Source organism: Mesoplodon densirostris, chromosome 8 (genome assembly GCF_025265405.1).
Source record: "Mesoplodon densirostris isolate mMesDen1 chromosome 8, mMesDen1 primary haplotype, whole genome shotgun sequence".
Classification (NCBI taxonomy): domain Eukaryota; kingdom Metazoa; phylum Chordata; class Mammalia; order Artiodactyla; family Ziphiidae; genus Mesoplodon; species Mesoplodon densirostris.
In genome coordinates this window covers 30657745-30675904 of record NC_082668.1, presented here as the reverse complement: position 1 = coordinate 30675904, position 18160 = coordinate 30657745, and the positions used below count along the sequence as shown (strand labels likewise).

At 39.5% G+C, this 18160-nt stretch overlaps 1 protein-coding gene across 1 annotated transcript in view; it reads left to right on the top strand.

Moving 5' to 3' along the window:
• Nucleotides 1–18160, top strand: part of ADAM23 (ADAM metallopeptidase domain 23) — a 172574-nt gene that overhangs the window by 82923 nt on the left and 71491 nt on the right. Inside the window, exon 4 of the mRNA XM_060106751.1 lies at nt 14271–14334. Within this exon, the coding sequence (XP_059962734.1) occupies nt 14271–14334 (64 nt within the window). The remainder of the gene's footprint in view (nt 1–14270; nt 14335–18160) is intronic.

Here is an 18160-nt window from a genome sequence, read left to right as displayed (position 1 = left end):
TTCATTAATTCAACCAACAAATGGCTCCTGGGTGCCTGTTTAGTTCAGGCATCTTCCTTGACTGAGGGTATAACAGTGAGCAGAGTGAAAAAGGCCTAGTTAACACTCGAATGAGCTATACTGAATTGGAAAGTCCATGCTAGTTGGAAGAAATCCCCTTTCCAAAGAAGCTACAAATTAATGGTAGTTTTTCCAATAAATTCTATAATTTTCAGAGGTCTGTTATCATTATTTTGAAATGGTACATAATTTGGAAGAATGAAAAAATCTCTTTGGTTAGAGAAATTAGGGAAATCGTGACTTTTTTTTTTAAATGATTAAAGGCCCAGTGAATAATTTCTCGATGCCATGAAATGTGCTCAGAAGTTTGAAGATCATTTTTCTAAAGTGCTAATTTAAAAAATAGGTGTCACTTTGTATAAGAGTAATTTTGTAGTGTCTTGAAGAAACCGCAAAGAAGTTCTCCTTTTCCTTCCTCCTCTTCTTCTTGCTATGTGGTGGTCTTAGCTGCTGTACTGGTTTGATATTACTGCAGAACTGTGTTTCTAATTGCTACATTCTGATAATTTCATAAACATATCTAGTATTTAGAAGGACCACAGTTATCATCTCTAAAGGCCCCTGTGTTCTATGTATGAAGGATCCCATGATTGCACAGAATGTTGTTTTCTGATCAGTACCGAGAAATGACAACGTCAAATGCCTTTTCCTTTATAGGGCCGTGCAGGTTCTGTGGAGGCCTTGGGTCTCAGGTCAGCCAGCAGATACCGTACATGCTCAGACTGTGTCAACACAAGAGAAAGAAATGGTTAGGCTCCTCCTTGGTAGGGTAAAAAGAGAGGAGGAGATCACACAAAAGACAACTGTAATTGTTCTACAAAAATCTTACTCTTTACTAAAACAGCATAAAATCGCTGTTCACGCTAGTATTTGCATAACTAAATTTTAGGACAAATATCTATAATTCACAGTAAAAACATTTAAAGAAATTTTGCCATTTGCAGCAACATGGACAGACGTGGAGGGCATTATGCTAACAAAGTAAGTAAGACAAAGACAAATACTGCATGGTATCACTTATATGTGGAAGCTAAAAAATACAACAAACTAGTGAATACAGGACAAAAGAGGCAGGCTCACAGATACAGAGAACAAACTAGTGGTTACCAGTGGGAAGGTGGGTCAACATAGGGGCGGGGGAGTGGGAGGCACACATTATTGGGTGTAAGATAGTCTCAAGGATGTGTTGTACAACATGGGGAATATAGCCCATATTTTTAACAACTGTAAGTGGAAAGTAACCTTTAAACATTGTATAGAAATTTAAAAATTAAAAAATAAAACTAACTGCATTAATACAAATAAAAAAAGAAATGGAAATTTTAAATAAAAATGAAGTAATCTTTACTTTTTGTTAAAAATCATTTCTTTATCTAACCTTCATCTATTTTTTTTTTTTTTTTTGCTTCTCATCCAGTCTTCAGCCATTAATTGAATGAGTGAAGGAAAGTTGAATCTACAGGTTTTCACATGTGGAAAGGCCTTTTCTTAGTGTCTTTGCTGGTTTCATGCCGTTCTCTCCTGCTGCTAACATTAATTACTTTGCAGATGGCTCTAATTGACCCAGTAAAAGAGCCAGTATCTGTGTTCAGTCCTTCTCAGGCCCTAAAGACTTTGCAGCTTCTGAAGACACAAATGCAGTGCTTACTCTCAGCTCTTCCAAGTGTGAGTTCCTGGTCCTAGAGTGCCCTTTCCTTCAGAAGTTCCAACTCCTCTGCTTAAATCTGTATACTGCCTGGTCCCAATCCTGCCTTTTAAACACCATCCACCCGTGACTTATGCCCCGGCCACTGGACTTCTGTCCGTACCCTGAATATCCTCCCTGACTGCACACCCTGGTTTCTGTCTATGTGACCTGCTCTTTCCTGCCCGTATTTCCCTGTCTATACTCTGTCCTGACCCTGCCCTGGCCCTGCTTTCCTGATCAGCTTAGTTGAAATTAATTTTCCCTTTGGGGCAGCTTGATGGTTTACTATATATGATATTAGAGTACATGCTGTTCCGTCTTATTTTAGCTGGGAGATTATAGTCACCTCGAGGGTGGGGATTGCATTTTGTTTCTTTTTCTGACCTCACCCCAACCTCCATGTGAGGGGACGGAGGCAGCCGGGCCTGACCACTGCTCCCAGCAAGGTTAGTGGTGGTTGTCAATGCCTGTGACTCTTTTCTTTTCCTGGGCCTGAAATTAGTCATTAATTAATTAGTTAATTAATTCATCCCCTTCCTAAAGAGCTATGTTTCTCTTCCTTCAAAAAAATATAGCTTGTATTGCGGTTTCGCATTTTAAAAGGCAAAAGTATGTTCATTATAAAAACTTTAGGAATTATGGGTAAACGAAAGAAAATAAAAACCTTTGAAAGTTCTACAGGAAGCAATAGCCTACTGTTATATTTGTGTGTATATCTTTGCAGATTTTTTTTCTATATGTGAATATACACGTATAAACATACTTTTAAAAAGTTACCAGACAACATCATAACATTCTCTCATTAGCGTTTTTCAGTGAATGACGTGAACAGCTTTCCCATGTTTCCAAGCATCTGTAATGTAAAAGCACATTTAAACCTACTTGCATCTACATCACCTGCAGAGAATAGCTGTGTGTGTGTGTGTGTGTGTGTGTGTGTGTTTATTTGCTCTTGTCTAGCTATTTCCTCAGGAAAGCTTTATAAGTAGCTCTTATAAGATTATAAAAACTTACGGATTTAAGGTGAACATGCTTTCAGGGCTTGATGGCTATTGGTAAATTGTCCCATAGAAAGACATATTAATTCATTTTCCCCACAGTAATGTGTGAAGTGCCAATATTTCTACACTCTTGCCAGATCTAGCTACTATTACTCATTTTTTATTCTCTGAACAGATGGGGGAAAATGGTCTCGTATGGCTATTTTAATTTACAGGTGTTTTATTACTAATACAATTGTAGATTTGTATATGATTGATCACCGTTAGTATTTCTGTTTTCTTTTTTCTGTGAATTGCATTTTGTACATAATATTTTGTGAATCATCTGTCCATGTCCTTTGCCTACGTTCTGTTGGGTTGTTGGTTTTTATTGGTTTTTTGCTCTTTATGTCAAAAAATAGCAACCCTTCGTTTTTCATATACTTGTTTTTTCTCAGTTTGCCTTGCAATTGTTTATGGTAGTTTTAAATTTAACTTATGGAAATTAAAAAAAAATGATATAGTCTTATCGGTTATTAAAAATTATTTCTGAGTTTAAGATCATGCATAAAATGGTCTCTGCTCCCTAACGTTCAACTATATTTTTATAGTAAGTTTATTTTAAAACATACATTCCTTTAAAGCATATATTATTATTTGGTGTAAGATCTGATGTAGGGATCTAACTTTCCCAAAATGTTTAGTCACTTGTCCCAAACCTATTTATTCTCTTCTTTACCACTTTAAAATGTCATTATTTTCATATATTACATTTTTCATATGACCTTGAATCTCTGGACTTTCTGTTCTGTCCTTTGGGCTGTCCATCTAATCAGGCCAGTGCTCTGTATTTCATTTACTGTAGTAGTAATATGAGGTCCTATTGTTACTCCTCTTTTGAAAAACATGTTTGGGTTGTCATAAACGTTTATTCTTTAAGATGAACTTTAGAATAATTTCATCAAATTAAACAAACTTTCTGAGATTTTGTTGGGAATTACATTAATGTTACAGAGTACATGTACATCTATACATATATGTGTAAATATCCACATGCATAATACATACGTATATAACATCTGTTGCCACTGTTGTCATTGTTAGTAGAAAATTTTCCCCTGGATTATTTCTAGGTTATTTTTGCTTGTGCACATAGAAATGTATTTTGCTTTTGCATATATATCTTATAACTGGCTATCTTACTTAATTCTTATTATTTCTGGTAGTTTTCCCATTCATTTCCTTTTTACACTTTTGACTATTTCATGTATACCTGGGAAGGATGGACACTGTATAAACAAATGTACACTTTTTCTCTATAGACTGAAAAATGAAAGAAGTAGGGGGCTCTTGTCCTGGGAGGTGGCAAAAACTAGACTTGGAGGAGAGTTTTTTTCTTCGAGACAAAGTTACAAGAAGGCAAGGCTGATAATAGATCCATATCTATTTCTCTATGATTTTACTGCGTGTAAAGCCTGGTTTGATAATAGTATAAATAAATATTGGGCAGATCAGAAAAGAACCTATATTAGCAATATTCAACAAACTATAATATTCATTATTAGCTTTGAAAATGGTGCACCAAAGCATTTCAGTTATGTATAACTGTGTTCAAGAGGTATGCTATCTTTATTTGGATTCAGTTTTCCCTGTGTTTAAAATTGTTTTTGTTTCATGACATATGGGGGTAAAATTACCCATTTGTGTGAAAGTAACTACAATTCTATCATAGAGGAATCTCAAAATTACTGGTATACTTATAGAGATGCTGGCAGCCATGCTAGGAATGTGTTAAGCCACTTCAAGTGGTATGGCTTAAAAGCTGGGGAGGAGAAATTAGACATCTTTTATTTTTGTGTAATTGAAAATGTCTCTATTGATGCTACTTCCTCAGAGGGGAACTCATAATTGGCTCCTCTTATCGGCTGATCACGTGGGGGTCCTCAGCTTTTACATCACCTCAAGTTCATCCCTTATTTCTCCCCTAATTCCTCTTCTCTCTACTGCCCTATCTATTAACTTGCAGCCCTGCCTGTGTTTCCTATTAATATATTTGAGTGTTCTTCACTGTATTGTGGCGCATGGGCCATCACTTATGAGCGCCTACACATTAAAGTACTGCAACCTCTTATGTGATTTAGGAACTCATTAAATTCCTGTCGTGACCCTCAAAGAAGCTTACATCTCTACGAGCTGCCTGTGCCAGGAGTAGTCTCCACCTCCAGCTCTGTTCCTATGAAATATGCCCACATTCCCCAGCCCTTGCCTACCATGCCATCTTTGTTTGACTTAACACTAAGCCTCAATTCAACCTATAATTACTTTCACCCACTTAACGTACCATTTCTACTCTCTTAAATCTCAACCTCTCCATGTCTACAATCTTTGAACACAGCTTTAAAACTCTTATTGTATTGTCTACACTCAAAGGAGTGTATATTTCCTAGCTGAAATAACTTTTGGCATACAAATTATTTTAGGTGGGATGAGTCTAACTTTTTCTTAAGACTTGAGAGAAGTGGTGGTTGAAGAATCATCTTTTTAAGTCTGTTGTGTTCAAAAGGGAAAGCAGTGTAAGGACAGTAGGATAATAGTAAAGTTACAAGCTTCTGCTTGTATGAATGTACTGGTTTAAATTCTGTGTCTCTCCTCATTACAACTTAGAGTAATTATTTAATGAATTAAAATAGTTATGTGTATAAAAGGATAAATGTGAAGCTTCTAGTGGGAAGAGGGGGCAGGTGTGGTGCTTCATTGTCCAACGCTGTCATCGTTGCTGCCCCATGAAGTTGAGAATCTCCATAGTGCTCAACAATTTTTGTCACTAAATGAATGAATGTGTTACCAAGCCAGATCGTTGGACTCTTTAATCAACAGAAATTGGTAAGAGGGCAGATGATCACATCTTGTGGTCCAATGTTTGCCGTTCCTAGTAGTCTTCCTTAGAGCTCAAGGCCCTCTTCTCTATATCATCTCATTCTGAACAATTTAATTTGCTTCATTAACCCACTCACAACCTGCCATGACTGGGATTGTCCAAAAGAAGGCATATAGTTCTTTCTTTAAAGTAAGGGATTCAAGTTATCTTCCAAAAAACTAGAAGTCATTCACTCTTCTTGGTTAATGACTTTTCCAGGCACTAGGGATTCTTGGTAAGTTACTTTTCCAATTACTCAGATCCTTGGCTTTTCCATAACGAGCCTTCTTGGAGGAATGTAAGATATAAACCTTTGGAGTTTTGACCACCTGGCTATTCATGTACCTTCTTTCATTACACACATAAATCTCAAACTCAAGGACTCCAACAAATATTTATATAGGCAAAACTTCTCTCTTTGTGTGATTTTCTAATGCCTAGATCTTATAGAAGTTCTCTTTGTATATTTGCTGATGATTCTGAAATTCTTTCAACATAAATTTCTAAAACTTTTTTTGTGATAGATGCTGGAATTAGAAACATTTAGACCATGTTTCAATAGTAAAGATGAAATCTGAGAATTAACACTGTAATATTTTGTCTCTTACCCACATTATGGTCTAATGCAATTTGAGTGGCTTTCCTAGGAAGCTCTTCTCCAGTCAAGATGTAGGAACCTAGGCTGCATTCACCTTGTAGCTATGCCATCTAGGGCATGTGGCTTCCAGGGCATGTGACTGCCAGGGTTCCAGGGAAGAGAGAGCTTGGATAATGAAGCATGGATTTTAATGGTCAAACTGGAAGAATAGACATTACTTCCCCCCATATCTCATGAGCCAAAATTCAATCTCTTGACCCCAACCTAGCTGCTCTGAAAGCTGTGAAATATAGTCTTACTGTTCTAGGAAGGGGAAGATGACATGGGATTTGGTGGATACTCAGCATTATTTCCGCCACAGTCCCCTTCATTGATCTGACTCTTGGCTCATTTGCCATGTTTTAATAGTCTTGCCATTCTCCTGCTCTTGGAGTTCAGCATCATTAAGGTGCTCATACTTGTTCTTCATATGCTGAGTAAAATCACATTGTCTAGTTCAAGTTCTTTTCACTACCTTTGTGATGCAGATTCACCATGAAGGCGGTGAGCAAGAGGGTTCCATAACAATAATCAAAAGAGAATTTTCTTTTTTTTTTTTTTTTTTTTCTATCTATAAAGCCCATCTTCTTTTATTTATTTATTTATTTATTTATTTATTTATTTATTTATTTTTATTTTTTTTTTAATTTTACAAATTTAATCAGTTATACATATACATATGTTCCCATATCCCCTCCCTTTTGCGTCTCCCTCCCACCCTCCCTATCCCACCCCTCCAGGCGGTCAGAAAGAACCGAGCTGATCTCCCTGTGCTATGCGGCTGCTACCCACTAGCTATCTACCTTACGTTTGGTAGTGTATATATGTCCATGCCGCTCTTTCACTTTGTCACAGCTTACCCTTCCCCCTCCCCATATCCTCAAGTCCATGCTCTAGTAGGTCTGTGTCTTTATTCCTGTCTTACCCCTATGTTCTTGATGACATTTTTTTCTTAAATTCCATATATATGTGTCAGCATACAGTATTTGTCTTTCTCTTTCTGACTTACTTCACTCTGTATGACAGACTCTAGGTCCATCCACCTCATTACAAATAGCTCAATTTCATTTCTTTTTATGGCTGAGTAATATTCCATTGTATATATGTGCCACATCTTCTTTATCCATTCATCCGATGATGGACACTTAGGTTGTTTCCATCTCCGGGCTATTGTAAATAGGGCTGCTATGAACATTTTGGTACATGTCTCTTTTTGAATTATGGTTTTCTCAGGGTATATGCCCAGTAGTGGGATTGCTGGGTCATATGGTAGTTCTATTTGTAGTTTTTTAAGGAACCTCCATACCGTTCTCCATAGTGGCTGTACCAATTCACATTCCCACCAGCAGTGCAAGAGTGTTCCCTTTTTTCCACACCCTCTCCAGCATTTATTGTCTCTAGATTTTTTGATGATGGCCATTCTGACTGGTGTGAGATGATATCTCATTGTAGTTTTGATTTGCATTTCTCTAATGAGTAAAGATGTTGAGCATCCTTTCATGTGTTTGTTGGCTGTCTGTATATCTTCTGTGGAGAAATGTCTATTTAGGTCTTCTGCCCATTTTTGGATTGGGTTGTTTGTTTTTTTGCTATTGAGCTGCATGAGCTGCTTATAAATTTTGGAGATTAATCCTTTGTCAGTTGCTTCATTTGCAAATATTTTCTCCCATTCTGAGGGTTGTCTTTTGGTCTTGTTTATGGTTTCCTTTGCTGTGCAAAAGCTTTGAAGTTTCATTAGGTCCCATGTGTTTATTTTTGTCTTTATTTCCATTTCTCTAGGAGGTGGGTCAAAAAGGATCTTGCTGTGATTTATGTCATAGAGTGTTCTGCCTATGTTTTCCTCTAGGAGTTTGATAGTGTCTGGCCTTACATTTAGGTCTTTAATCCATTTTGAGCTAATTTTTGTGTATGGTATTAGGGAGTGATCTAATCTCATACTTTTACATGTCCCTGTCCAGTTTTCCCAGCACCACTTATTGAAGAGACTGTCCTTTCTCCACTGTACATTCCTGCCTCCTTTATCAAAGATAAGGTGACCATATGTCCGTGGGTTTATCTCTGGGCTTTCTATCCTGTTCCATTGATCTATATTTCTGTTTTTGTGCCAGTACCATACTGTCTTGATTACTGTAGCTTTGTAGTATAGTCTGAAGTCAGGGAGCCTGATTCCTCCAGCTCCGTTTTTCGTTCTCAAGATTGCTTTGGCTATTCGGGGTCTTTTGTGTTTCCATACAAATTGTGAAATTTTTTGTTCTAGTTCTGTGAAAAATGCCATTGGTAGTTTGATAGGTATTGCATTGAATCTGTAGATTGCTTTGGGTAGTAGAGTCATTTTCACAATGTTGATTCTTCCAATCCAAGAACATGGTACATCTCTCCATCTATTTGTATCATCTTTAATTTCTTTCATCAGTGTCTTATAATTTTCTGCATACAGGTCTTTTGTCTCCTTAGGTAGGTTTATTCCTAGATATTTTATTCTTTTTGTTGCAATGGTAAATGGGAGTGTTTCCTTGATTTCACTTTCAGATTTTTCATCATTAGTATATAGGAATGCCAGAGATTTCTGTGCATTAATTTTGTATCCTGCAACTTTACCAAATTCATTGATTAGCTCTAGTAGTTTTCTGGTAGCATCTTTAGGATTCTCTATGTATAGTATCATGTCATCTGCAAACAGTGACAGCTTTACTTCTTCTTTTCCCATTTGGATTCCTTTTATTTCCTTTTCTTCTCTGATTGCTGTGGCTAAAACTTCCAAAACTATGTTGAATAAGAGTGGTGAGAGTGGGCAACCTTGTCTTGTTCCTGATCTTAGTGGAAATGGTTTCAGTTTTTCACCATTGAGGACGATGCTGGCTGTGGGTTTGTCATATATGGCCTTTATTATGTTGAGGAAAGTTCCCTCTATGCCTACTTTCTGCAGGGTTTTTATCATAAATGGATGTTGAATTTTGTCAAAAGCTTTCTCTGCATCTATTGAGATGATCATATGGTTTTTCTCCTTCAGTTTGTTAATATGGTGTATCACATTGATTGATTTGCGTATATTGAAGAATCCTTGCATTCCTGGAATAAACCCCACTTGATCATGGTGTATGATCCTTTTAATGTGCTGTTGGATTCTGTTTGCTAGTATTTTGTTGAGGATTTTTGCATCTATGTTCATCAGTGATATTGGCCTGTAGTTTTCTTTCTTTGTGACATCCTTGTCTGGTTTTGGTATCAAGGTGATGGTGGCCTCGTAGAATGAGTTTGGGAGTGTTCCTCCCTCTGCTATATTTTGGAAGAGTTTGAGAAGGATAGGTGTTAGCTCTTCTCTAAATGCTTGATAGAATTCGCCTGTGAAGCCATCTGGTCCTGGGCTTTTGTTTGTTGGAAGATTTTTAATCACAGTTTCAATTTCAGTGCTTGTGATTGGTCTGTTCATATTTTCTATTTCTTCCTGATTCAGTCTTGGCAGGTTGTGCATTTCTAAGAATTTGTCCATTTCTTCCAGGTTGTCCATTTTATTGGCATAGAGTTGCTTATAGTAATCTCTCATGATCTTTTGTATTTCTGCAGTGTCAGTTGTTACTTCTCCTTTTTCATTTCTAATTCTATTGATTTGAGTCTTCTCCCTTTTTTTCTTGATGAGTCTGGCTAATGGTTTATCAATTTTGTTTATCTTCTCAAAGAACCAGCTTTTAGTTTGATTGATCTTTGCTATCGTTTCCTTCATTTCTTTTTCATTTATTTCTGATCTGATTTTTATGATTTCTTTCCTTCTGCTAACTTTGGGATGTTTTTGTTCTTCTTTCTCTAATTGCTTTAGGTGCAAGGTTAGGTTGTTTATTCGAGATGTTTCCTGTTTCTTAAGGTGGGATTGTATTGCCATAAACTTCCCTCTTAGAACTGCTTTTGCTGCATCCCATAGGTTTTGGGTCGTCGTGTCTCCATTGTCATTTGTTTCTAGGTATTTTTTAATTTCCTAAAAGAGAATTTTCTTATTCCAATTCTTCCACTCTCTTTCACCTTGCTTTGAACTTCCATCCTACATTTATCTCCTTACTTCCCAAGGCCACCTCTCTTTCACCAGATAACCTGCATGAGAAGGACTGTAGTAGCTGGGGTGTATAGCTTTTCTGTAACTTAAATGACTAGAAAAAGGATGTTTATTTCAGAACTTAGAATGTTCAGAAATTCCTTTTCATCAGCCCCCCCAAGTTATCAGACAACTCAGAACCAAACACCCAACTGGCTGATCAAGAAAGTACAATGAGTATTTATACTCGGGACCATAATTGCTAAATAGATCAGTATTGGCATGTTAGAACATTGTATTTTCAACAGGAAGTTCTACTAGGGAAACTACAGAGAGCAGAGGTGGAGGAAGGGCCTTGGAGAACATCTGCAGGCAGAGATTGCCAGACAACTCACCTTCAGGCCTACAGGGATACAGATGACCTGTTCCTTTTCTGCAGGGTGGAGCTGGAGACACACCACCACACAATTAGCTATTCAGTTCTTCCTTTCCAGTGTTACTTGCCCCTCACTGAAAAGTCTCATTTCAAAGTTACATTAAGACTTTTGTAATTAGATTACATTTCAGTTGACATTAATTCACTTTCAGGAAGGTTACAAATAATAATCTAGGATGAGATGGTGAATCTCATACATTTGTACTGATTTGCTTAGTTTCAGTTTCAGAGAGTTGCATACTTTATCCCCACTTCCCAGCACATGGTATGGGCCTGGCGTATAGTGGATGTTGGTAGATGTTTGCTCACTCAGCAAATGTTGATTAAGCATCTGCTATGCACTAGGCGTTATGCCAGGTGCTGGGGACACTGTGATAAGTGAAAGAAACAGTTTTAAGGGAAGAATGGTCAGACAGGAGGGAAGGATGGTGCAAATGGGGAGGCGGTGCTATTTATAGGAGGTGGGAGAGTAGAGTGTCTCTGTGAAAGGGAGGATATGGTCTTATGTCTATCTCTGTCTGTCCTAGAAAAGTAGATATTTTTCTTCTTTAAGATTCTCAGGGCTTCCCTGGTGGCACAGTGGTTAAGAATCCACCTGCCAATGCAGGGAACACGGGTTCGAGCCCTGGTCCGGAAAGATCCCACATGCCGCGGAGCAACTAAGCCCGTGTGCCACAACTACTGAGCCTGTGCTCTAGAGCCCGTGAGCCACAACTACTGAAGCCCGAGCACCACAACTACTGAAGCCCACGTGCCTAGAGCCCATGCTCCGCAACAAGAGAAGCCACTGCAGTGAGAAGCCTGCTCACCGCAATGAAGAGTAGCCCCCGCTCGCCGCAACTAGAGAAAGCGCGTGTGCAGCAATGAAGACCCAACACAGCCAAAAATAAATAAAATAAATAAGTTAAAAAAAAAAAGCTTCTCAAATGTGGGAGATATTAGAAATAGGTGTGTCCATGGTGGGGAAAAGGCCCTTGAAAAGAGAGAAATACGATAATTAAAGTGACCTTTATCCGTTCGGTAGTTAATGCTTAGAATGTTTTTTTTTTTTTTCAGCACAGCCTTTTTATTTATTTTTATTTTTGCTGTGTTGGATCTTCGTTTCTGTGCGTGGGTTTTCTCTAGTTGTGGCAAGTGGGGGCCGCTCTTCATCGCGGTGCGCGGGCCTCTCACTATCGTGGCCTCTCTTGTTGCGGAGCACAGGCTCCAGATGCGCAGGCTCAGTAGTTGTGGCTCACGGGCCCAGCTGCTCCGCGGCATGTGGGATCCTCCCAGACCAGGACTCGAACCCGTGTCCCCTGCATTAGCAGGCAGATTCTTAACCGCTGCCCCACCAGGGAAGCCCTGCTTAGAATGTTTTTATCTGCTTTTGTAATTACAAACAGAAGTAGGGGTCTAAAATAACCTTGTTTTCAGTTGTTAGACATGCTCCAGTGATGGTGTGGTTGAGAATTTTGAAAATAATGAATTACCTGTAGAGAGAGGTAATTAAAATGCAGTTAGTGCAACCTCCCTGCCTCTTGGTGTTGCAGAAAGATTCCTCAGAGAAATGTTGCCAACAACAACCCTGTTTATGTACATTCGCAGTGCTGACTTCATTAACTAGAACTGAAAGAAGTTTCTGTATCTTCTCAGGTATTCTGAAGTATAGAGAGCTAAGAACTCTCATTACTTTTACTATTATTGAGATTTTGAAAAGGGAATGAGTAGACGTACCATAATTAGTTTCAAATGTAGAATCATCAGTAGACACACATTTGATTAGTAATTTCAGTAGGAAAACCTGTCCAAGGTCCAAGCACCTGCTTTATTTCCATGTTGTAAAGGTTGTCCTTCTGCTCACAACAGGAAACCAAGCTGGACCAGGCACACACATGGCTCCCAGTTATTCTGTTGACTGGCTCCAAGCCTCCTCCAGCCCTCCGCACTGGGTCATTTTAGAACCACATCAGGTGCAGTTCTCAAAATGATGTGAAATCATTGGGTCCTCCCACCCTTCTGTTAAAGAAGCAGTGTTGGGCTTCCCTGGTGGCGCAGTGGTTGAGAGTCTGCCTGCCGATGCAGGGGACACGTGTTCGTGCCCTGGTCCAGGAGGATCCCCCATGCCGTGGAGTGGCTGGGCCCGTGAGCCATGGCCGCTGAGCCTGCACGTCCGGAGCCTGCGCTCCGCAACGGGAGAGGGCACAACAGTGAGAGGCCCGCGTACTGCAAAAAAAAAAAAAAAAAAAGCAGTGTCAAGTTTTCCTGGTAAGAAAACCTACGACTAGGCAGAATTATAGAAAATAGAATGTCAGAGCAAGAGGGACCTGAGTCATCGTCTGCTCCAACACTTTGGCAGAAGAGGAAATGGAAGCCTAAATGCAGGGCACACATCCAGCTCATCGTAGAACCTACTGTTGTCCTTCAGTTACCATTAGGTTTAAATGAGTTCTACCTTTATAGTCCTTAGAACAGTGGCTGGGATGTAGTAAGTGTTCAGTCAATGTGAGTGGTCTCTTATAATCATTAGTTCTAGTGGCAGAGCCCAAACAGGAACCCGGATGCCCTACCAATCCAGAGCTGCCTCGGAGGCACATATTTCTTATTTCCCACATTGTATAGGGGGAAATGTGTTGGAAGAAGCTGAGTTAAAAATAGTGATAGCCGCAGTGCCCGTTACTGGGCACATATTCAGCGCTGAGTTCTCATGTGGATGCTTTCATTTAAGCCTCTTGGTGTGTATGAGATTCACACTCTTTGTTGTCTCCATGTGACTCATGTAAAGGCTGAGTTGGGTAACTTGCCCACAGTCAAGGAGCTGAGCTAGGTTTTAAACCCCACTCCGACTTCACAGTCTATATTCTTAACTGTTAGTCTTTATTCCAGGAGTTAGCAAACTATGGCCCGTGGGCCAAATGCAGCATTCCTGTTTCTGTACAGACCTCAAGCTGAGAATGTTTTTTACACTTTCAAATGGTTGAAAAAAATTAAAGAAGAACAATTTCCTGACTGGTGAAAATTATGTGAAATTCAGATTTCAGTGTCCCTAAATGAGGTGTTGTTGGAACACAACGGTACTGCCTGTGGCTACTTATGTGATAATACAGCAGAGTTGAGTAGTTGTTATAGAGACCCTGTGGCTTGAAAAGCCTAAAATATTTTCTGTCTAGTCTTTTCTCTGTACTCTTCCTCAACGATTGTTTTGAGATTCCAATTGTTTAGAGTGTAATTGTGTGATTTATATAGAGCCTGTCTTCTCCCGTTACCTGCCTTTTTGTTTGTTCCATATTAACATATCACTCAAATGATGAATGTGTGCATAAAAGGAGTTCATCTTTAAATTATTTGTATTTTATCTTTTTTAGCAGATGGAGGAATGATTTGTTGCTGGACAACATTTGAGACTCTTGATGATAACCTGTTCTGTCCTTACTGTGGACTGGAGCTCTTTGTGGTTTACAAGGCTCTCACATCCATTTATTGAGCTGGCTATTTTTAAACCTCCAAGTATCTTAGATGTGGAAATCACTCTATTTTCTTTCCTTTGTAGTGGTTTGCTGTCTTCTGATTATGTGGAGATCCACTATGAAAATGGGAAACCACAGTACTCTAAGGTATGGTCAATAGCACATGGACCTCCTGTAGTATAAATATACTTAATCATTGAACTGTTCATTGCACACTTCATTGTTTTGTTGTCTATCTCACTAAAATCCTCTGGCCTCTTACACAAGGTTATTACTTTTAAATTTAAAATAAGTTTAGGAGAAATTGATTAAAATTTACAAATGTTTGAGGTAACGTTAGAGACTCCAGCCAATAAAGAAATGATCATTGTTTTGGTTATACATACAGTATCTTATGTAAGTGAACGGTATCAAGAGCTCTCCAGTTCCATGGCAGCACTAGGCTCATGGGCAGAGAAATTGAACGATCAGACTGGGTGGACTGTTAGAGTGACTGTTTTGTCCAAGGGACCTTGGTACCCAAGAGGGACAGAGGACAGATGGGGAAAGGAAGATGTCGGGAACATTCTCCCTCTCAATCTTCACAACAGTTCTCTGAGGTGGGTATTATCATTCCTGTTGCTCAAAGGAAGAAATTGAAGTGAAAAGAGGACACATAAGCCTTCTCAAGGCCACCAAGCTTTGTAATATAAATGCAGTGGGGTGCTTGATTTCCTTCATTTGGAGGTTAACTGTTCTCTTCCTGGAAGATCAATAAGGAAAAGTGAGTTTAAATTAAAACAAGAGAGAGAGATTACTTGTATGTAAGGAACACAGTTGCTCTGCACCAGTCAGGGTGAAAATCCCTGGAATGGCTGCATCCAGAGACTCTGATTTGTAAGAAGGCCACAGAGTGCCATTGAGCCTAAGCAGTGTCCATGGGTGCCACGGGAATGGGACACAAACGGAAACAAAAAAAGGGGGGGGGCTTCCCTGGTGGCGCAGTGGTTGAGAGTCCGCCTGCCGATACAGGGAACACGGGTTCGTGCCCCGGTCCCGGAGGATCCTGCATGCCGCGGAGCGGCTGGGCCCGTGAGCCATGGCCGCTGAGCCTGCGCGTCCGGAGCCTGTGCTCCGCAACGGGAGAGACCACAACAGTGAGAGGCCCGTGTACCACACACACACAAAAAAAAAAACAAAAAAAAAACGGGAGGAAGCATTACTGGGTTTTTTCCTTGATTGCTAATGAGCACTGGCACAAAAGTGGACCTTTCATGTGTGGGTTTGTTGGGTTGTACAGTCTGATAACCTGGGCTTGTCAGTCTGATAACCTCTTAACGAGTATTTATAGGTGGTATGAACTGAGATTACTGCCATGAAGGGTCATGGAATTTCTCCGGATTTATAACTGTCCAACTAACAGTTGGGACGTTTGTAGTTTGATGTGCGTTCCAAACCTTTGAATTTTATGCCCTAGATTAAGAACTTCCATATATTATTCTTACTAGTCTGTCAGTTCTCGCCTTAGGCTGCATCTGGGGGGTTGTTGAATCTCCCTAAAAGTTAATGCTGTGGAAAGTGAACAGAAATGCTAAATCAAGCACAGGAACAGTGCTGCCTGGCATTTGTACGAAACAAAGCTTCTGTCATCTGTGCAGTGCTGTGAGCACTGCAGATGCTGAATCATGAGTCTGGAGAAGAGAAGAGTGCATGAGACCTTTACAGACTCAGCAAATGAACCACCTTTGCAGGCTGCAGTAACCTGATCCAAACTTCTCACAAGAAGGTCTTTTTTTTTTTTTTAAAGAAATGAAATAGCTAATTGGCCTTCAGAGGTCATTTGAGGTCCCAAATGGAGGCCTTATCATGAATAAGACACGTCAAATCTTGCATCAGTTGTAACTAAAACTTAAAACAAAGGATATTTTAACTCTGACAAAAGAAGTGTTCATTGCAGTTTGTTTTTGTATTCATTGCTTTTTTCTTATTTTTGACCCATTTTCTCCAAGTTTATATACCCAAACTTACTTGCTTTATATGTAATGAATGAATGGTAACAGTCTGTTTTTTATGTGTATGTATCTATACAAACACTCCAAAACCTGAGGTGATATGGTACACATTATCTTGTGGGAGAATTTTTTAACCTAACAATATTATAAACATTTTAGCATTCATTAAAAATTCTTCTAAACTTTTATTTTTAAAAAACGTATCATATTGTTTCCAATTCATTTGCTATAATTTGTTTAATCCCATAGTGATAGACATTTAGATTGCTTCTACTCTTTGACTGTACAAATAACTTTAAGGAAAGGCCTTCCAGATACATTTTGAACACTTCTTTAATAATTGATTAAGGATTAATTTTGAGAATGGAATTGTCTGGGTTAAAGAGTTGGTATATTTTCAAGGCTTTTGCTACATATTGACAGTTTTTTTTTTCTGAAAGTTTGTATAAATTCATGCTCCTACTACCATCACATACACATTTTTAAAAGCATGTTTTTAAACTTCACATTGCCTTCCATGTTGTTTAAGAAAATCTTTTTATCAAGTACCAGAAAAGAAAATCAATATGTAAGAATGGATAGATTAAATAAACCTGTTTTTACACCCGTGCAACCTTTCTTCCAAAGATCTCAAACTATTTAGACAAAAGTACATGTGCATGCACGCGCACACACACACACTCACACCATTATTCACATGACTACGGAGGAACAGAATCACTAATAGGCTACTTGGCTTTGAAGTGAAATCTAAATGTGGACGTTTAAAATATTCTGGGAGGGCTTCCCTGGTGGCGCAGTGGTTGAGAGTCCACCTGCCGATGCAGGGGACACGGGTTCGTGCCCCGGTCCGGGAAGATCCCACATGCCGCGGAGCGGCTGGACCGTGAGCCATGGCCGCTGAGCCTGCACGTCTGGAGCCTGTGCTCTGCAACGGGAGAGGCCACAACAGTGAGAGGCCCGTGTACCGCAAAAAAAAAAAAATAATAATAAAATAAAATAAAAAATAAAAAAATAAAATATTCTGGGAATTAGAGTCGAACAAAATGATGAATCACACTTTGGAGGAACCTGTCTAGGTCTTCCCATATCACAGCTATGAAGCCCCTACCTAGTTCCCACTTCTACTTAAGAAGAGGCTAAAGTCTTAGGCTTTTACTTTTATTGGATGAAAGTGGGCTAAATGGGCTTCTTTCCTTGTGAAGCAAATATAGGAACTGGAGAGATCAACAGATTAAGTAGGCAGTATAGAATAGGTGCCAGGTATTAGTAAACGCACGTGGAAGAACTTTCCTTCTGCACCAACAGAGCGATAGCTTTTTTGTGTGTGTGTGTGGTATGCGGGTCCCCCCACTGCCGTGGCCTCTCCCGCCGCGGAGCACAGGCTCCGGACGCGCAGGCCCAGCGGCCACGGCCCACGGGCCCAGTCGCTCTGTGGCATGTGGGATCCTCCCGGACCGGGGCACGAACCCACGTCACCCGCATCCGCAGGCGGACTCCCAACCACTGTGCCACCAGGGAAGCCTGAGCAATAGCTTTTGTTAGAGTTCCTAGCACAGTGCTTTGCACACAGTATGTGACAGTATGTTGATTTGTTGGTCAACTTTGTTGATGAACCTATTAAAAATAAGTTAATTTTTAGTGTGTCAGTTCTTCTAAAGGAGTTAGGCATCAGTATGATGGTATAATAGTTATTTTCAAATTTAATATATTTCTATTAAATCCCTTTTAGGTGAACCATTAGCTTTAAATGCTTACTAATACTTTGGTTTCTCTTCTTATGAAAGGAACTGCCACCTGGCCAACAGTGTAAGACTGAATAGATAGATACAGTACTTCTGTTCCTACTTCCCTTTATTACTCTTCATCCTTATGGGGTGGGGAAATCGTCCTTTCCTAGCTCTATCTTCTCCCCCTGGCTTCTTCCTGTCCCCTTGCTCCCTCTTGCCCAGGGAAAGAAGAGCGACTTAACTGGTGGGAAG